The sequence below is a fragment of the Folsomia candida genome, unplaced genomic scaffold (genome assembly GCF_002217175.1).
Source record: "Folsomia candida strain VU population unplaced genomic scaffold, ASM221717v1 Fcan01_Sc002, whole genome shotgun sequence".
NCBI classification, from domain to species: Eukaryota; Metazoa; Arthropoda; class Collembola; order Entomobryomorpha; family Isotomidae; genus Folsomia; species Folsomia candida.
This window is the reverse complement of record NW_019091194.1, coordinates 3456324-3478411: the sequence shown is the minus strand read 5'-3', so window position 1 is coordinate 3478411 and position 22088 is coordinate 3456324. Positions and strand designations below refer to the sequence as shown.

At 37.4% G+C, this 22088-nt stretch overlaps 1 protein-coding gene across 1 annotated transcript; it reads right to left on the bottom strand.

The window, feature by feature from the left end:
* Nucleotides 1–354: 354 nt before the first annotated feature.
* Nucleotides 355–20661, bottom strand: LOC110842715 (nuclear factor NF-kappa-B p105 subunit). Its single transcript, XM_022088504.2, has 10 exons — nt 19695–20661; nt 16590–16825; nt 15233–15495; nt 10423–10527; nt 9520–9631; nt 3333–3454; nt 3001–3183; nt 1937–2171; nt 1217–1832; nt 355–1137 (listed from the first exon to the last, which is right to left on the bottom strand). Exons 1-10 carry the CDS (start codon nt 20208–20210, stop codon nt 769–771), a joined length of 2757 nt encoding a protein of 918 aa, XP_021944196.2. The 5' UTR covers nt 20211–20661; the 3' UTR covers nt 355–768.
* Between the last annotated feature and the right edge of the window lie 1427 nt (nt 20662–22088).

Genomic DNA, 22088 nt, shown 5'->3' with positions numbered 1-22088 from the left:
ATGTGTAAATAAATAAATAATTCCAGTTAGAATTTACTTGGCCGATATTTACTTGCGATAGTCTAAACTGTTACGAGATTGCTGCCACACTGTCATTTTGTAATTTTTGTTATTTTTTTTTGTATTTTGAACTATATTTGTACACATTTTAAGAAATATGTCACAATTTTTTGAAAATGAAAGACGATAATCTACAATTTTTCAATTAAATATTTTAAAATTGTTTAGTTTTTCGAGTTGGCGTTGAACTTTCTCATTATTTGATGTATCAATTTCAGCACTAAAAACGATATGCTATTGTAATGATAAGATGGCAATAAAATATGGATTTAATTCGCCAGAAAAAAATAAAGATTTGAAAAAAACACGAGTTTTATTATTCTGTATGTTTTATTTTAATGTACCACTTAACAAATAATTTTACGACTTGAAATTTGTTTAAAGCTAAATATATATTTATTAACATGAATAAAGGGATCTAATAAAGGGATTCTAATTTATAATAATTATTTTACTTAAATTTGGAAAACCTTCTTTCTTAATATTCAGCTCGAAAGTTAATCACAAGATTAGCATGTTGTTCTTAAAGTTACATCTTTTTGGCAACTGGTAATCTAATTTACTGTACAATATTTAATACAAGAAAGGGATATTTCATATAATACAATATAAAGGGCATTTGACCTAGTAAACAGCCATCTTATAGTGACCATCCTTTTATAATAAGTCTCTCCAAAAATATTTAACAAAATTCTTAAATTACTCCGGTTATAATTGATTTGACGATGATGAATTTAGAAATTGTGAGCTATTAAATGTATTAACATCAATTCCAGAGTCGAGACATTTAGATTCGAAATCTTTGTCTTTATCACCACCACCGCCGGCATGTGCGAGAAGGGGGGACGAGGGGAGGAGGAGGGGAGAACACGCCTTCAATATTATTTCCCAATCGTCCAATGTTCCCTTCAAAATACGGAGCACTTGGTCGGACGATGTTATGTCGAAAACGGTCTGACCACTCAGTCTGTCATCATCGGAGGAGGAGGAGGAATTATTAGTATTATCGCCACCGTTATTGTCCTCTTCTTCTTCATCAGTCTCTTTTCTCACGTGGTTTTCAACCATGGGGTCAGCCTAAGAAATTAGGAATTATTAGTCCAAGTTGATAATCAGGAGGAAGATAACATGTTAAAATCATGTATATGACACTTACCCCATAATGCATTAAGAGTGCACATAGCGTGGTAAAGCCGGAATGAGCTGCGGAATGGAGGGGGGTATCTCCCCTATAATTCTGAATATTGGTAAGGTCGGCGGCATCATTTCCAGCACTTTTGAGAATGATCATTGTACTAATAATGGACTCTTTGGTCTCCTTTTCGACCGCTGTGTGGAGTGGGGTGCGGCCAAATGTGCCCTCTTGTGCGGTCAGTGACGCCTTATGGGAGCAGAGAAGTTCCACCATTTCATTATTTCCGGAGGACACCGCCATCAGGAGGGGAGACATGGAGGCGTAATTGAACTTGTTGATAGCTACCGGGGCAGTGGGGGCTTGGAGGAGATATTTCACCGTGGAGATATCATTCGCCTTCACCGCGATGTGCAGTGGGGTCTCGCCCTCACAATTTTGAAGAGAAATGTCCGCATTATGACGGAGCAGTTCGGTCACAAAGTCACTCCTGTTGGACAGCACGGCCAGGTGGAGGGGGGTCAAGAGTTGGGCGTTCGGCTCGTTGATGACCGACGCCGTGTCCGGGAAGGCCGAAAGGGTTTGGAGAATTCGGAAAAAGGGTTCCTTCTGTTGATGAATTATGGCAGAGTGGAGAGCACTAAAAATTGAGAAAGTAAAATGAAAGTTAGAAATGCGTAATCAAACAAAATCTCACTTAACGTGCTAATTGAACTTGCTAATTTTTTAAAAAATGGGACTTACTTGTCTCCATGTTCATTCACGAGGCATAAAAGGTGTCTCAGTTTCTGAAGAACTTGACCAATATCTGAAGTCTCTGCCCAACCGTGGATTCCTTGACAAATGCTTAACGCCACACTCATCGCTAATGCTTTGGATTGGGAGGCATCCTCCGAACTCGACGCCATTGCGGAGGTATCACAAGGGAATGAAACTTCACGACTGGAGGAGGAAGCTCCTTGTCGAATGTTGGATGGTCCTGTAATCGTTAAAAAGAAACTGTTATTATTCACCCGAACAAACAACAACTTATTCAAAAAAGTTCCTACAACATATGTATCATCACGATTGAACATGATGCTTAAAAAGTAATAACCTTTAAAATTGATTGATAACCGAGCACCACCCGCACTATCTTATTTATCTCTCGAGTTTAATGACTTTAAGTACTTTATTGAATGGAATGTTTTTTTTCGTGTGGGAAATAATTTTCCGTAAAAAAATCCTCTTCTAAACTGCACAACTAATGATGTCAGTTAGTCAACAAGAATTTTCCATAAGTAAATTTCGAAAAAGGTATAACCTAGTCTCGAAAAAGTGAGACCATGTAACTGTACTCGCACTGGAGTAATATTCTCAACTAACAACTCGTTCTTTTCATCATTCTTGAACTAACTGATGAGTGTGTACGTATGTGTGTACGTATGTACGTATGTATCCCAGTTAAGATTCACTTAGTGGTTTGGTATTCCCCAAAAAACAACGCAGAAGGTCACATCTCACACCCCACATCATTCACTCACTACCAGAGTCGTTCGTACATATATTCACTGACTTAATATCATTATCATGACGCAGGAGTGCCCACGAAATTATGCGGCAACAAAGCATGGATAATATAATATTATATGAATCTGATCTCTCTCCAGTTTCAGTTTGTGTACATACACATTATGGTAAAATGAATGCCGAATTGTTTCCAGTTTTTCTTGCCACATTCGTGATGTGATGTAACGTAAATATGTATGTATGTCGCTCAATTTCGTAATTTTTTGACTGGATCAAGTCGTATCTATTTGGATCCTTACCAGCCAAGGGGTTATTCCTGTTATCCTCCACGCCTCCATAACTTCCGGCGTTTCCTGCACCACCACCACCACCACCACTTGCCCCATCACGATCCATACTGGGGTCGAATTGTCTCTGGTTGGGGTTATGATGATGATCTTGCTCGTTTCTTGATCTCGGCTGCCTTTTTGGCATTTTACGAACTGTTTCAAAACACGTAATCTGCATTTAGCGACACAAAGTTTCACACAAAGTTTTTTTTCTCGGAGGATGTTCGAGTTTTTTTGTCGAAAACTTTTTTTTCTAATAATTACTAATTATTAAGAGACAAACTGTTGTATGTAACTCTCACTATTTTCAACTGGTCGATATCTAAACGGAATTGGTTGGGATGTCGCACCGTCGCTCGGTCTTTCAAGTTGGATCCAAACGTCGGCTTCACTCTCGATATCCAAGTTTCGATAGGGTGGCGTTCTAGACCAGAAATGAAGCTGTGAGTTGATTTACAAGACCATTTATTAAGTATTTTATAACCACTCTGGGACGGTGGATGATGTTATATGTTGGGTGCAAATTCTCACCCACGTCCATACATATGTACATACGCGTACAATATGTAATAATGTGAATGTGGTGGGGAATACACAGCGCAGATATGAGTCCAATGTATCTCTGTATTTTCTCTTATCTGCGGGGAATACTATGAGGATAGTTTGTGCAAATGGAAATTTCGTGCTGGCAGAGAGTAGTAGAGAGAGAGGTTTTATTATTATTATTTCCAAGGGTTGATGAATAGCAAGGAAGAAAAGCAAGCAAAAGGGGATTCCTAAGTGCCAACAAGTTACATTCTATCCTCATCTCTAACATAACAATGCAACGCTTTACTTTTTACGTTATGGTCAATATCACAGTCACAGTAGCAGCAAGCAAAGTTCTTATTGGGTAACAGCACCGCATAAAAAATCCCACTTGACTGCTTCTCTTAATGCTAAAACTTATGTACGTGGATGTGGATCTCTATAAAGTAAAATTTTGCTTTATTCTACACGCTATTGCATAGGCTAAGGCTGTCATATCGTATTGTACAACAGAGATGCGGTCCTCTCGGTATTGCATTGTTGTTCGTATGCAACACAGTTTTAAGTAAGTTCCATGCAAAAAAAACCAGAGTTTGGATTTGGGAATGAGAACGAAACTAAACGATGGGGAATTTTACCTGCTATATGTTTGCATGTAATTTACTACTACATGTGTTATCTAGATAGCTTATTGCCTCAAGAGAACATGCTGTGCAGCTGAAAGTAAAGTTTTTTTGGCAATTAGAACAACTTGGGATTTTGCTCGATTTTGTGGCAAGATGATTGTAATGATTGCATTGTTGTCTGCATTATTAAGGAAAAAGGAGGAGGGTTTTTTGGTTCTGTTTTTTTTTATTTTCTTCTTAAAGGGCAACGAGAAGATTCTGTTGGTTGGATGAGCATTCAAAGTCTTTGATCGCTCTTTCACCTCCTGCCTGGTATTATCATCTTTAAGAATGTGTAATAATGTGGGTGATGAGAAAATGAGTACTTTTGTCCGGAAGGGGAATCCCCAAGAGGGGACAAGCTATGCGGCAAAACCGCTGAAAATTTCTATTTTTTCATACCAAATATGAGTTATGGATTTTAATTTTAGAAATCGCGCCATATCTTAAAAACCAAGGCTTATTTCGAAAAAGTCAATCAGTCGAGGGCACTAGCCGGGACCTTCCCCAATACGATCCCGTTTAGTTTAGGTTACCAAAATGTATCGTCTAGGCTGTAGCTCAGTGGAGAAATTGGTAGCCGAAATTGCAAAATTTTTCGGAAATTTGAACTTACCGCCTGTACCTAGCATTATTTCGAAAAAATTTTCGAGTAAATATTATAGATAATGCGGTTATGAACATATTTGCTATTACATACAACTTTGTGTTATGCACCCAATTCATTCAGCGAAACATTTATGATTTCGAAACCGAAAAATCGGTTTTTATTGAATTTCTTGAAAATGGTTCAAGATACCATGAATTAGAAAAAAGTCATTTTAAAACTTTTCGAGAGGCATCTAATGCACTTTACGGCATCTCTTTACGCCCAACCGTTTTTTTGTACGAGCCCCCGACATTTCCCATAAGAGTGCCTGACAACATACTATATGTTCCACATATAGCGCCAAATGTCTCAGGTTGCCCCGACATTTGAGCTTATGGTGGAAAAAATAGAAAAATACCCTAGGAAGTCCCCAGGTGTGACAACAATGAGTGTACCCTGTCACATCGGAATACATAAGAATTGAACCTTGGTTTCCCTATTTCATTTCATAATGGATGGATGTAGGGTGGAAATAAGAGATGTAGTGAAACCCATTTATTTATATAACTCGTTAAGCCGCATGTATTTACCTAACTTAAATGTGGGGAATACCGTTAATGGGTGTGTTATTTTGCAGCAGCAAACTCCAGATCTGATTACATAAGTAGATACATACATGCAACGAGTGTCATCATAATGTAGAGCGGTGTGTTGCATGCATGCGTGTGTGTGTGACAATAGCTTTTATTGTTGATTAAACAAACGGGACGGATGATGGAATTTGGTAATTTCAAGGATTAGATTAACTATAACTTAACTCCAATAATTACACGCATTGAGGTCTGGGATTTACCGAGTCGTCATTCAATGCCATAAAATAAAATTAATTCTAATCCAACCAATGCAATGCCACTTACTTTCCAACCCAACGTAGCAAATTTGCAATACTTTTTCCAATTAACCAACCTACAGTATCAACTACGTAAATAAATACCACCACTAAACTACTGCTTCTGCTTGACTAAATGATTTTGAAATGGAAAACAAAGTGCATCTAGGTGAGCATTTTGAGGTACTTTTCTTGTACTTTTTGCTTTGCTCAAAGTATTTATTTATCAGTGCATCCTTCACTTTTCTAAAAATTATAGTACGCGATAGTATTTATTACAACAACAAAAAAGGTGCATGCTAATACATAATTTGGGTAGTTATTTCCTGGGAAAGAAGAAGAAGAGAACCTAATTAGGCCATTCCATTCATTCCGGTTATTTCCCATTTATTCCGGATTGTGTAACAAATAATAATAAAAATAACGACGACACGTAATTTCTCGCAACTTTGTATCCCACTGCCGCCACCAGACCACATTTTGAAATTCTCGTAAATGTCGAACGAATCCCACAATAACAATAAAATCCCCCACTTACTTACTCATTCTTACTTCATTCATTAAAGTACTTTTGCGGTTTAACGTAATTTTTGGTTGGGGTTAACACTTGGGAATTTTTGTGGATCAGTCAAAATAAAACAAAGGAATAAAAAATAATGGTTATTTTTACTACGAAAAGTGGGAAATCCGTCCGTCTGTTTCTAAATGTGAAACAATTTCCTCGGGCAATTTATTTAATTCTGAACGAGTGCAGTTGTTCTTGAATTGAATAAATACTTATAAATGAATGAACTTGTTGTAACTTTTTTTCTTCTAAGCACACGTCGCTGTGCTGTTTCTTCTTCTTCTTCTTTTCGCTGCATTAATGACGTCCAAATAATTAATTGTCGAAACTAATGGCACATCACCCCCGGAGTGAGAGAGATAAAATTAGGCATCGTCATTTTCCACCTTATTTTATTTTTGCACTACTTTACGCAAGTCATCCATTTCTTATTCCTGTTTATGAAAATAACAAAGGCAGATGGACGGGAAATCCTCACACTTTGTAGAATCATCATCCACCACGTATACGGATTTATTTATACGTAATTCTGCCCCTGTTATGTAATACTAACGATTTAATAATGGCAGAAGCGGATTTAGATTTTCTTGGGTGATGATGAAAATGATGACAATTAGGATTTCTTTCTTGCATCATGCATTTAATTTTATGGGATGCAATAAAGATTCATACAAAGTACGTACGTTCATTGGACTTGGAATTTTTGTTATTTTATTTATAACCAAACCACCATACCATTCATTAAGGAGACGCATATGGTCATAAAATGTTTCATAAATAACAAAGTACATAAATTGGAGGAGGAACAACGGGATGATTTTTTTAACTTCTTCCTCCTCGTCGTGACGCTACTTGCCTTGGACTTTTTGATGGCTAAATATGAACGTCCACCAAGTGACATTGACCATGACCATGAATGACATGCAGTTTATTTAAATAAACTAAAATTACCAACATCTGCTGACATCCTAATAAGTAAGCAATGTGTAACTTGATGATAGGAACGGTACTTCCATAAAATGCAACGGACTTTACTACCAGGAATCGAATCATTCATTCAAACGTTATCAAATTTATGGTGTGTAAATCCCAAGAGTGCGGTGCTTTACATGAGGAGATGATGATGATGATGATGACGATGAGATGATGATAAATCTGCCCATTGTTTAATTGTCATAATTTTACAGGGCATGACACTCACTCCTGGGTAAGTAAATTGTTATATTATAACTGCACGAGTATGATGACCACGCCACGCCACGCAGTACATAAATGGATAACCAATCACTTTACCGAATTTGGTTTGTTTGTCTGCTACGTAATTCTTTTGTTGTATTATTTGTGTGGTATGGGTTGATTTGATTGATGTACATACGCTTTATCTGCACACTTCTTTTTGGTAGATATTTATGCATTTCAACGAAAAGTTGGTGCGGTTAGATCACTGGGAATTTTTGGGCCAAATGAAGTACATGTGTGTGACCCGCATTAATGAAATCGGACGGAAGTAAGTGTGTGTGTAAGGACTTTTGGAATTGGACTTTTGGAAAGACCAGACCAATTATTATTATACAATTGAGGTAATTTTATGTATGTACCCACTACTCACTCACAACAATAATATTACTTAGACAGACAAGCAACAAAATTTGCATTGACGCATTTTTTTAGTATGTATGTACGTACATACCGCAGTCATAACATTCATGCCATGCCACGAGTGAACAAAATGTTCTCGTTCTCGAATTGATGAAAACTGCTGCTATTTTTGTAATGCAAATACATAAGGTGTGATTTTTACGCTCTTTATTACTCGTTATGAATGTTAAGGTGTACATACATATCTTTCTCTCTTTGTGAGAAGGAAGCCAGTTAAATGCTCGTGGTTATATTATAATTACAAAGCTATCTGTGTTGTTATTAGCGCACATGATGTCGTGTGGGATGATTTTGTTGGATATGTATGTACATTGAGCCTTGCATGGTGCGACCTGACCATAAATATGCGAATAGAGACTGGCATGGCTGAGGAGGAGAGATGATAACTTATTTTATCTATCACGGCCGGGGAATTCCCTACCTGAAACTTACTTTTACATACTCTGCCACACTTAAATGGATGGAATGGATGGACAGCTTTATACATAATTTGCACTTCACCTTCGTCTCTCTCTCTCTTGTTATGGGCAGGTTTGAGCAAAAGTATGTACGGATGAAAAATCTATTATCTGATGATGTTATGTTATGAATTTCCCTGCATGGTATATGTAGCTAGTCGTCCCCACAGATAAATAATTCTTCTTATAACGCAGTACCAGATCCTCGGCCTCGTTTCATTTTAATTGCTCATCCGCCCGTAGATACATACTTTAACTAATTTAAGACACAATTTCTCCGTTCATTCATCTCATCTCGCATCTTGTGCTCATCTGCCGTAACGTCAAACGGAAGTTCTTGAGACACATAAAATAAAAGTAAGTCGTTGTAAAGAGGAGGAGGGGAATGTTCAGATTGAAGAGGGGATGATTTTATTCTGGCAAGAATTTTATTGTGTTGTTGAGATTGAGATGATGATTTTTTTCTTTAATTTTTATACTCGTATTTAACAGATTGGATTAAAGAAGGGCAGCCACATAAATAATAATGACAATGTTTTACATGCTAAAGGGGATGATTCCTCGTGTGATGTGAGTTATGTTATGTTGTTTAGATGCAATTCTGTAGAGGTAATGTTAATTTAGAAATCTGGAGAGAGCTTCTCGCTTGTAAGTCATGCATCGTAGTTGTCTGTCAGTCAGAAATGGTAGAATTTGTGGTGGTGGTGGGGCATGGTTAGTGATGAAATATGATGATATCGATGCACAGCATACTTATCCTTAGTTAGAGTTTGGGGATTGGGAAAGCTGGGGATTTTTGGCTATTAATTTAGACTTTTAGAAATCCATCATCGGATATTGCACTCTTCCACACGTGCATATCATTACATGAAAGTTGGTATTATTGTCACCTGCAAACATGGATGGATGGATGTCTGCAGGAAAGAAAATCAAGACTGAGGTGGATTTTACCTACCTCAACTAACTCTATGAATCCATAAATAAATACTTATGTATTGAACCCATGACAAGCGACAACTTTGACGTAAATAAGGATGTGAATGTATGTGAAATAACGGGAATTCGGGATATAATCTTATTTATACATAGAAAGCTTATTCATGTTCCCAAAATAGGTAGGTAAATATGTGACTTACTTGAATACGATAGCGTATTGATGATGCACATCCAACTTGCTAAATTTCCCGTACGCCTTCCAAATCTCGACACCTTTGTCGCTCTCCTCGTAAAATTTGATTTGGATATTATCTGTACCAAAATAGATAGAAAAAAATGTGTAAGTTTAGCAACGTCAGGAAATTCCGTACAGGCGAACTTATCTGAAATTAATATTTAACGGAGGAGGAAAAAAATGCAATCATTCGAGCGAACGGATTGATAAGTCGTGACGGATATTCGTGTCCATTTTTGAAACAGGTTTGAAGATAAGGTGTCATTCACCATGCTGATTTAGTAGTTTTTTTAATGTACATATTTATCTCGTTCAATTAAAATACTTGTTAACATGGCTCATCAAAACAACCGCACGTGCGTAATCAAATCTCTGCATTTGTCAAGTGCAAGTGTATGTAACATGACCTTCTGGACGCAGTGGCCGCGGAAGCCGTGGGGACACATCGGGGACATTAACATTGTAGGATAGGGGAGGGAGGGGTTTGTATAACATGGGCGGATGATGGGGGCATCGAATAACCGTGGGGACATTGTCCCTCTGTCCCCTCAAGCTTCCGCGGCCACTGGTATGGAGAAGTTTACTTCAATAACAATCAATAATAACTCAATTGCAGCAGAACCAGTAATTCAAATAGTAGCGAAATATTCTTCAATTTTATATATAAATGCTTATCATAGCAGAATTTATGCCTTTGGTTTGTCTGTCTGCGTAGCATGGGAAAAATATTTTTATTGTTATTTTACATACAATTTGCGTATCTAGCTGTTTTTCTAGATATACGAATGACTCACCCGTCTGTGTTTGGCAATTTAATAACTCTGCTATTAAAGATAATTGAGCAATTATTTATAATATTTGCACTCACGCTTATCGACTTTCTCAACAAGGGTGAACACCTCCTCATTGCCGGTACAGCAACTGGAAAATTTGTCAATCCGAACAATCCTTAGCTCTCCGGTTTGTGTACTTTCTGCAAAGAAAAAAAAGAAACCTCGGTCGTTAATTTCTGTAATTATCGTCAATTAACTGTTCACTCACACGTATCGAATTTACCACAATTTCCTCTCATAAATAGATGTGAGTCATGGAACTAAAAGTTTGCATGCAAATTCATGGCACGGGTTGCGTGGGTTTGTTTTATTTAAGCATTATCCACATAAATAAATACGCTATATCGAGTAATTACAAAGATATGAAGTTAGGTCAGTTATGTATAAGAGGAAGATTCTCATATCCATCCATCATATAATTTCTAGCCTACTGAACAATCTGATAATAGCGATAATTGTTAACAAAAATCAAGTTATTATCATCGCCCAGTTGTGTCACTGGGAATGCGCAGTGTTATTACTTAATAGATAATAATGCAGCCAGGCTAAAAACCTTGTCCAGGGTTATATGCTGAATTCAATTAACACTATCAAGAACGAAACAGAATTTCGACAAGCTGGATTGGATTTCTCTTGTGTATTTACATTTCGCCACTAATTTATTGTATGCATGATAAAATCAGCCCACCCAAATTCTCCAGTCACCAGTTTATAAAGGTGGAGTCATAAATTTAATTTTCTTTGCAATTTAGTTTATTTATTCGCGATATAGTGACATTAATGTCGTACCTACGACGTGGTTTCCATCAGTGGCCGCGGAAGCCGTGGGGACATCTTGGGACATTGGCATTTTAGGATAGGAGAGGGGGTTTATATAAGATGGGGACATCGAATAACCGTGGGGACATTGTCCCTCTGTCCACACGCTTTCGCGGCCACTGGTTTTCATACTGATGCATCCAACGTATGCTGTCTGGTTAATATCTAATTTTTAAGGTGTGATCATGCTGAATGGATAATAAATATGAAGTCAAACCAGTCTTCGACACACTTTTGTTGTTACAAAACATTATTCTGCGAGGAGCATATTATAATTATGAAGAAACTGCGCATTTCTGGGGATTCCAGGTTCAATATGATTGTCAAAATAATTTAAAACTGATAAACTCTGGGAGAGACCAAGCATCTCTTGGACATGGATGATTTACGAGTGACAGACGCTAATAACACACCAATTTCCACGGTACATGTACCATTTTTTTGGTGGGGATTATTTATTATTTATGTTATCCTCATTGGTTTGGTAGTTGTCTCATACATAAGTCTAAATACACAGATCAAGAACATTAAGAAGCAATACTTATCCAATGCCATAAAGAAAATCATTTATATAAGAAATTCTGGATTGTTTACACCCATGACGAAATCATGATGTGGGAAATCGTGCCCGACTAGCTAAATTTCATATCTGCGAGATTTTCTATTCTTACCAAAATCTGTAAAAATCCGAGAGGAGGATTTAACTCCAACAAAACTTTATGAGATGTGAACACCACATTTTTATATAATAAAATAATAAACAAATCGTCAAATGCATAATTCAAGCGGAAAATTGGGACTGGTTTGACTTTGGTGTATAATTATTTAGTACACAACCTTCAATATTTGTGCTGGACAATTTTTGAGGGATTTTCCCCAAAAACATGAACATACTTCATAATGGGTTGAAAATTGCACGCCTCCTCAACTCACTGGACACATATACATGTCGTTGTTTGACTCTTTTTTTTACAAAGTCACGAACTTATCCGCTTTGCAGTTTGTGCACGAGAGGAGATCATGTACGATGCAGAATATTATCATCATAAAAGTGGACTAAATAATCATCCCAACCCATTTTTTGCGACTTGGGTACATGTGTAAAAAGCCAGCCAGATATATTGGCAAATGGGGAATTTTGCAAAAACAGGTTACTACAAATTTGCCCGTTGGTACAGTACAAGACGGTTGTGGGTAAATAATTCGAATGTATCCTTTGAACTCTCTCCTCTAGCCAAGAAGAAATCCTTCCAGTAAATGAACCCACCAAGCCTGTCCTGAAGTCATTATGTATCTGACCACTTTCTTATAATTTGCGACTCCTTCCTCCTCAACAACAATAGCCAACGGATACAATACAATACCTTAATCGTTGGATGGGCATGGATAAGTAGTGGATTTACTGAATACTGGCCATTCTTTCATAAAAGTGAGATGACTAATACGTAAATATGTACACACAGCGCCTGACTTATTGTATGGAATTCCCGATTATTCACCATATTCCGCCGTGATGGGAACAAATTATAAATTGCGAAAATGTATATAAACAGCAAACACCAGATTGTGAAATCTTTAACCACTTTAAGAATGGGCGAGGCTTGGGTGGTTAGATTTGCATTGTTAATTATGGGAAAACAAAACGCGTGTATTAATTGCTGTTTTTGTACGAAATTACATATTTTACATTAGCTTAAGAGAGATAATTATAATTGGAAAGGTAGGTAATCAGCAAAGTCGCAATTTCCTTAAGAGGGGTACACATTACGTAAATGCATAGAAAATAAAAATAGAAAATGATGTGCAGTATTTATGTATGTACATAGCAAATCAAATACACCGCAATTAAGGAAGTATGAGATTATTATTATGTCGGATTAGCGGAATTTTAATGGATCCAATTATGATTACACGTGCATAAAGATAAACCCTACAAGGATAATTTCCTTAATGTCGCAGACCGAAGAATTAATACCTACTTATCTTTAGATGGACCTTTCTTTCATTTCATTAACATGCAAATCCATAACTAATTTATTACGCGGAATTCCCCCGAGTTTTCCTGCGAGTATTCATCCCGTTTACTAATTAATGGTCATACATACGTACGTATGTACATACGAAGTCTGAAAGTTCAAAGTTTTATAGCCATCTCATACACTTTTGTACGGTTTCCACTCGAGGCGAAGAATGACTGACGTGTCATTTTATATATGTATCACATATCCTGGGAATTTACTACCCATGCAGTCAGTCAAATTATATAGATAAGAAGAAGAAGAATGAACCATGACTCATCTCCAATCTCATGATGACACATAGTTCGGGAGTAAATTGTGAGAAATGTATTGTTTCACGAGAACAAGCAGGTTAGCGTGTGTATGTGTAACCATAAAGTCTGGATCTGATTTCACCTAGTTTCACTCCAATTTATTCCACACGTCAGTTAAGTAACCGAAAAGGAAGGAATTTAATTGAAGAAATGCAACTCTTACGCAACATGCCCGAAATTCTGGTCAAAAACTTCCCCCTCATCAATTATTTAAAGAGGCATTTGGACTAACGAACTTAATCAGATTAGTGTAAAATGATGATGATGTGGTCTCTGACTAAATTCACCTGAAGCATCCGGAAATACCTTAATTCGCAGGTATTTGCATGATTCCCCAATTTTTTTATGACGCGCATATTGCTATTGTGTCCATTTTTTTATCGGATGGCCAACGGACGACGAACGTTGAAATGGTCATGTGGGGATGTGAATAATGTTTATTTATACAAAATATTATCCATGAAGTGAGACATACATACGTCAATTTTGCCCCGATGATAGGGTTGGGTTCGGGAAATACTTATTATATAAGAGTTAAGAGGTCATTACACAACATTATTTACATAATACGTATAAAACTTTGATTATCCAGCATTTCTGGCAAATCCCGTAAAGATCATGCATGCTTTGATGGAGTGTGCATCATAATCGGATGGACAATCCCGATTTAAAAGTTGTTTGTTAGCTGATTAAAGGCTATAAAGTCATCGGGCGGAAAATCACAATTAGTAAGCAGCACACACACATACGCCATCAAGGTCCTTCCAGTTGTGGACGTATTTTCTGGAGACTAAATAATTAAAATACGCGATCTTATCGGAAGCACGTGAACTAAAGGTCATGGTGCAGAAAAAATAAAACACATAAAACTGCCGGCCCGGCGTCTAGAAGAAGAACAATGAGAAACTTTACCAGACCCATTTTTGTAGAGAAATCAAATCCGCCTTCGTATTTCACGCTTGGTGAATTTTTTCAGACGAATGAAAATGAATGATCCAACCACCAAATACTTGTACAATTGTGAATACGATACAAAAGTCAAGTTCTTTCTATGGTTGGGGATTTTTATTTTTTACGACAATGCAGCAAATTGGTGTTGCTGGATAAACTAAACATTTGTAAATATGCCACAAGGGATTTTTCCCAGCTTGTCTAATTCTGGAATTGAGAAGAATTAGTCAAGTGTGGCGGATGTACGTATTCCTTTCATTGGCTGTACTTCTAAACAGTAGTTGGGATTACTTTTTTAAGTAGATTGAATTCTATGATAGATCCATCACATCACATGGTTCAATCTGCTACTCAATTAAAGAAAAAAACGTGATCATCATGACGCAACGAGATATCGAAAAAATATAATTGTTTCGTAATTACGAGTGGGGAAATTATCCGGTGTGGGAAAATGAATTAATTAGATTAGTATGATTGATAAAGAAAGTTAAAACTTGTTAAGGTTGGATGCAATTATTCTCTAGGACAAGGAGATACACATGTAATTTGTACATAATAAAAGTGAGACTTGTTTCCCGTGCATCGTTTTTATAATTAAGTTCAAGAACAACAATTGGGAAATTACCCTCCAGCTTAGACATGGAGGTGCATTAAGCGCGTGCAAATTACCATGTTAATTATTGCGAAACTCGAGATAACTCATTAATCGATTCCCATGCTTGCATATGTAAATGTTTCCTTACTATTATGTTGAATGGATCCGGAAACCACGGGTGGACACAGGTGGACCAAATTATCCCCTCCTCCTCCCCGATGATGGGACGGATTTCGAACGATCGCTTCAAAGAATAACGCCACCACGTTGAGATTAATGGTGAGGGCGAGATCCTCCAATTGTTCCAGGGTCACTTTCCTCTCCGAATCTGCGCCGATTTGCGACATTTTATTCAGGAGGACGCGTCGACTCTCCTTTTTCCCGATGTAAATTATGTTGAGACCTTGAAACCTGAAATTTTACGGGGACAAAAAAAAATATTCAGGACACGTGGAATGCCATCCCTGAAAATTAATTTCAATTAGAACCCCCACATTTACATACGTTTTGTCATGATATCATACAAGCATGATTCGTAATATGTGTGGTACAAGAAGAAGAGAAGGAATTGTCCTTCTGACAAGACAATGATAATGAAATGCATGCTAATAAGTTACGAGTCGTTGATTTGGGATTTCCAGTATCTCATCTCACGGATCTCTAGTTTTTTCATGATTACACTTTGTTAAGCAATTGGTAAGATTTTACTGCGTGAACATTCCTTTCCTCTCGTCATATAAATCCATCACCAGAACATCAATTATTATTCCTCAGAGGATTTGATGAATCTTAAATACTTGTCTTCTTTCATTATTATTGGGATTTTTCCAACCAATCACACCTCCATCGTGGTAAATCTATCTAGAGTACGTGCATATTTAGCACGTGAAGGCTGACCAGATGTGGGATGAATTGCAATAATGTTCACTATCAAAAATTGCACCATCAACAGTGCAAGGAAACTCGTTGACATTACGGGAAAGAAATGTCGAGTCATGCCGATCTCTCGTCATCATTATCTTGTCCAATCTTGGCAGATTCTTATAAAATACATACATACGCAAGTTTTTTTCGCAGTTTATTTATAGGGTGTTATACCGGTACAAATTATGGGCATACCTATGTAACTATATTTGCCGTGGGGAGTGACGATTTATAATGGAGGTCTCCCAACGGATGCTGACAGATTTTGACGAAACTAGTGTCAATCGATCACAAATTTAATTAGTATGAAATTTGTATAAGACACGATCTGCCAATAGTCACGTTTGGCAGAGATATTTGCATCCGAAGACGAGAAAACGCGCAGTGAATTTGCAGTGTAAAATTTGATTTTCTCCTCTTTAGATGCAAATATCTCTACCAAACCAACGCATTGGGAGATCGTGTCATTTTCAAATTTCACACTAATTAAATTTCTGATCGATTGACACTATTTTCGCCAAAATCGGAGAGCATTCACTGGGAGACCTCCATATTTAATAAAATTTGTCTGCATTACTTACACCGCGGTATAATCGTTATCCGCCGACACGGGGATTTCAACGTATCCGTCGACACATCGACTTTCACCAGAAAAAGATGCCGGGACGAGACTGCTGGAGAAAGTGGTGTCCAAATCCAGGCCAGAATTAAGTTGCGGAGATTGACCCATTTCCAACAAGTGGGGATGCGGGTAGTGCGGTCTCGCATCGCAAACCAAGGACACTCGAATTACCGCATTGCCAGAGAAGTTGTGGAGCTACATAAATTGTAAAAAAATATATTATTGTTATCATAATTAGGCACGTTTTGTAAATACATGTAGTACAAATGACTCGGAATTTTTTGCATGTAAACTTGCAAAAATTCCGAGTAAATAAGTGATCTCGCACTTGTGCTGAGTGCTCAAGTATGTATTGTTCTTAAGAGGTGGTAAATTAGCAGAGTTTATTAAGCACTCTGTAAATATTTTTTGTGTGTGCGGGAGCAATCAGTCATTCGCCATGTTTTGCTAATTAATCGCATGTTCAAAGTTAATACTTGTTAGTAAATAGTAAATAATCTTGTTAGCGATATATGTAAATATCTATTCCGTTTAAAAGGCATACCATTTGCATACTACTGATTATTTAAATAATATGCATTTTCGAAAAAAGTTTATATACTCTGAAAAACAAAATATTAGCATAAAACCACACAACAAAGTTGACCCTGACAAAGTGACCATGAAATTCGACAAATATTTTGAGAGTAAAAAAAATCATGAGAAAATGATTGATCATTTTTGTCCATCCCGTCGTCGTGATTGCTCATTTAATGTATATTTGTCATATCGCATACATTATCGTTTCATATCATATCTCGTCTCGTGGTGATAGTGGATTAAGTGCATATCGGCCATCGGGGATTCCCTGCCAGCCCAGCAGATCGATTATGCAATATTTGGATGATATGGTACATGCAAATTGTAATTATTAATAAAAATTAATTTAATGCCTGTCTGTAATTTTTTCTGGATTTTGCTAAAGTAAACTTGCTACATAGTTGGTGCATTGCAACACCCACCCTCCTCGTATCGGGAACTGCATCGTAAAAATGTGCGAATGCGATAAACACGTTAGAAAAACCAATACCTTGTAAAAAGGAGGAAATTCTTCGCTAAAATGGTGTACGATTGTACTAACTACAAAATTCCCAGCATAATTTATCAGGATATTATCACGGAGGGGAAACCGTAGCCCGACATAAGAGCTGGTAATTTTTTGGCGTCAAGAAATTCCCAGGGTCACCACCACACAACTCTCATGAACATGAACTAGACAATTTTTAACGTAACATAGATCCGTCTACGTCTCTTTATCCGCATTTGTACATAAACAATAGATTATCTACGAGACTGTGAATTATAATTTACCAGGAAAAATTGCTCGATAATCCTGCCATTTCTGCAAAATTTGTGCAATAAAATTTATGTAAAAGTGCATAGTTTTGCAGGCAAATGGCGCATGAAATTCCCGTTGTTGCACCATGGCGTGTGGATGTGGACGTATTTTCTCGTCAAGGTTTCGGGTTTAGATTTACGATTATGATAAGGTGGAAAAATAGAGAAGCAGAACGAGGTAATCTTCATCATACACACGTAAAAATGATAAAGTATTTATTAACCATTGCGGCAGTTTGTTGATTCGTTTGTTCACCGGGGAATCCCAGACTGACATATGAAAATGCTTCCTGAACAGCTATAACAGTATATCCATCCATCCATCCACCCACCAATTTATGCTTATTAATTAAACTTGAAAAACAGGCACAAATTGTTTTTAAACCTTGATCGAGACTGATACTTGCAAAAAAATCTGCAGTACTCAAAATCTATTTGCAAAAAAAAACTGAAAGGATAACTGATTTTTTTTCACGCTGACTACATAAACTTGTTTTATTTAGACCTTGTGAGAGGTAAGTTAACTCGATTCTCACGTGACTGTAGTGGTGTTTTCCATTTTACCATTATCAATCGGTGATCTTTTGTACATCCCAATTTTGAAGCATGTTTCTAAAAACGAAATCGCAGTTTTTTTCCCGATTTCACACGATTAATGGAGGAATTTACAAACTTGTTTTACATTATGAGTAGTTGTTTCATTTTTCCACCCCTATTATTAACAGCCTGTGGTAACACACTACAACAGCACTTATTTATCTCAATTTTTGCACATTGTTTCGCCAAATCTAGCAAAAACTTGATGATTCTCTCGCATGCAGTTTAATTGGGGAATTATTTCTGGGTTCAACGTATCACATATTTATGTGTGATGGATATGTACATACATAGATCCATCATTGTACGCTACGCTTCTACTTTTTTAAAGCCCTCTTGCTGGTTGAAACCTAGTTATTTTTGACATTGCCTGTAACAGAGTGAATGTGTACATAGTTTTGCATTCAACAAATCCATCAGAGTTTTCATATTTTTAATGGATTTTCTTCTGGCAACAATGAGATTATTGACTTTATTTAAGACAAAGTTATAGAAAAACAAAGCTTATCGCAAAATCCGTTCAAAAAATTAATGATAATGCATAGTCGTCTATGAAACATGAACCGGTCAGTAAACCGAAAGGAGTTTCAACAACAACAAATCAGGGCCACCAAGAATCAGGTACAAGTTGGAGCTAGATAATTTCTCTCATTCCGTTGAGTGAGATTTTTTGAGTGAGATAAATACACGCATACAAATGATAAATACAAAGTTTTGTGCAGAAGTAAACAAAAACAAACAATAAAATGCTAAAACTCCACAATAGATACTACTTGCCTGACTTGTTAATAAATCGCAAAAGTTATAGCAGCATGACTGTGAGAATGAATTGCTATCTATCCCCGAGAAAAAGGGGAATTCGAATTATCCGACCAAATAATAGATACGAAAGGTTAGGGGATTTCCACGGGAAGGAAATAATGGTGGTAAATAGGCAACTTTTTATAAAGGGAAATCCATAAAAAAAACTCTACTGCATGGTCTCCGCATTTTCAAAAGCATACACGCATACAGCGCATGGTTGCAAAATTTTCGTTTTGTTCCAATTTTTTTAAAAAACAAATCCGGTCGTTAAAAACATTAATCTTACTTTGACTGTGGGGAAGAGTTTTGACTGTATTCCACCAGCAGAAAATCCAGCCGCCATACTGCTCGATGATGTCGGCATATTTCCACCACCACCACCACCGTACGATGGGACAGACCACGTGGGAGCGTGACTAAAACTAGACGCCACTACTTCTTCACCACCGCCGCCAAACTCCCCTTGACCACCACCAGTACCATAACCACCACCGGTACTGGTACAACTAGATCGGCCCACGCTGCTGCTGCTCGGCGTCACCACTCCCAAAAGACTTCCATGCTTCCCAGTCATTTCCGACTTGTACCGAAATCTGAACTTGGGCTGGGGTTGGACCAATATTTCCAGGTGAGGCTTCCCCCAATTTCCGGAAGATTGCCGGTGTCGTGAAGATGGTGGTGGGGGAAGGTCGTTGTTGTTCATGCTGTCATCCATTCGAGAAGATAAAATCGAATCACGTGGGTGCACTCCTCCTCTTCTTCCTTGATTTGATCTGTCACTGCTGCTACTTTCCCATTCCATGGTAAATAGAGAAGGCTCAATGGAAAATGTCTAACCAAACCACTAATTGATAAGGTATTTATGTAGGTATATCACTTAGCCGATTTAATCTTACAGGCACAGATAACGTTTTAGATTATGATTGACAGTTGAATAATAAAATTACATAAACCGGAAGTTCCCACTATAATGTCGCCACTTGTTAATTTTACTACTGGATCACTGTCTATCACACTGAATTAATTTGGTTAAATGATACACACACCGCCACGTGGTTTCTCTCCTCCTCGCCGAAAATCCTTAAGACTTGATTCCCATAATTAATCCCTATTTTATATGATGCTCAAGTCGAAACTGAAGTTGAAACAAAGTTTTCGAGTTCAGCGTCAGCCAGACAAACACTGTGAGGTAACGATGACACCATGCTTTGCAAAAGACCACCATGTGCATGCACTTCTTGTAACGACGACGGATTCAAGAACGTGGCAGGAGCGTCGGTTACGTAATGAATTTACCATGTTGAGGAGGAGGGAATCGTCTTAAAATCTGCATTAAATAATGTATGAATGGATGGGTAGTAGTAGTAAAATACCTTGGTTTTCTTCATCCATGTTTTTACATGGGGAATTTTCGATGCTTAATTTAGTGTTAGTTGGTTTCTCAGAAGAGGAAATCATGGTGGATTGGATAAGTAATATGTATGCAGTACGTAGTCGTAGTTGGTTGCTCTCCTGGTTGGAAATCCTAGAGGATGATGACGTCTTTGTTCTCAATGCAATCCAACAGGCAGGGCCGGTTGGTCGTCGCCTGTGTTCTCCCCGCCGGACGGTTCGTAGAGCTATTGAACATTTCTATAAATGCAAACCTCCTCCACATATTAAGCATGTACGGACAGAAGCATCAGTTAGTCAGGAATAGTACCATAAATAAGAGGCGAATGAGTGGATGGATGGATGGATGCTTGAATTAAGAGATAAAAAGAACACTTGAAAAAAAGCCATGGAATGAATTGGTTTAATGTATAATAAGCTACTAAACATAAACCTTAGCTCGGTCAGGCTAAGTTTAGTAGTCGGTGGGTAATCCCTGAACAAAAAATTGGTGGAATCACCAACTTTTGTTAGTGTGGTCGTGGTGGGGTGAATAAATGGATGGATGGATAGAGACGGTGGTGTGGGCGTTTTTACAATAAAACGCCTCTCTGCATGGAAAAAGATTGGTCTTTACTTCATTTGACTAATTGTCTTTGGGCAGGGGTACTAGTGCATCTCCTTTTTTTAAGTGGGATTCCAGGTTTTGGGAACATTGAGGTTGGAAATATTCATAATTTTTCAAAGAATTTCTCACTTATGGGGATTGCATGACTAGTAAAATCAAGGTTGTTGGGGATTCCCCAATGCTCCATTGTTAAGCAATGCAATGCCTGAAGGGATTGTGTGTGTGCGAATCATGTGAACTTGGAAATTACTATCGTATCCGATCTCAATCTAAAAAATAATGCGATGAGAGAAGAGGAAACCCCGACCACTCCAACCAACCATAACCGTGCCAGTTTTACTTATTCTATGTGTTCAAACTGGTCACTTTTTTCTAGGCGTCCCTTATTACGAAAAAAGTTTATTAAATTTGCGGTGTTACAAAAAAATAAATTGAGATATTAAAAATCATGGGGAAAAGTTGACCCTTTTTTCAGGAAAATGTCCTTTGTTAAGAAAATAATTTGGTTATGCAAGCCAGCGTTAACAACAATATGGCGTGCTAACGGGTAAAAACTGAGGATGAGTAAAAACCTTAAGTTCCATATTCGTAGAATAATTATGTACATGCGTGCTATTCCTCATGTTGGTTGTTCTTGGGTGGATCTTGTTATTTACTACCGACTTGGCCGACCTACGGAAA

Bases quoted from the DNA above. Each gene is read 5' to 3' on its own strand.
- LOC110842715 (XM_022088504.2), bottom strand. From the start codon at position 20,210: ATGGAATGGGAAAGTAGCAGCAGTGACAGATCAAATCAAGGAAGAAGA. The intron at 3,455-9,519 runs GTAAGTCACATA...TTTCTGGTCTAG, and splicing joins CAATACGCTATCGTATTCAA to AACGCCACCCTATCGAAACT. The intron at 1,138-1,216 runs GTAAGTGTCATA...CTAATTTCTTAG, and splicing joins CACTCTTAATGCATTATGGG to GCTGACCCCATGGTTGAAAA.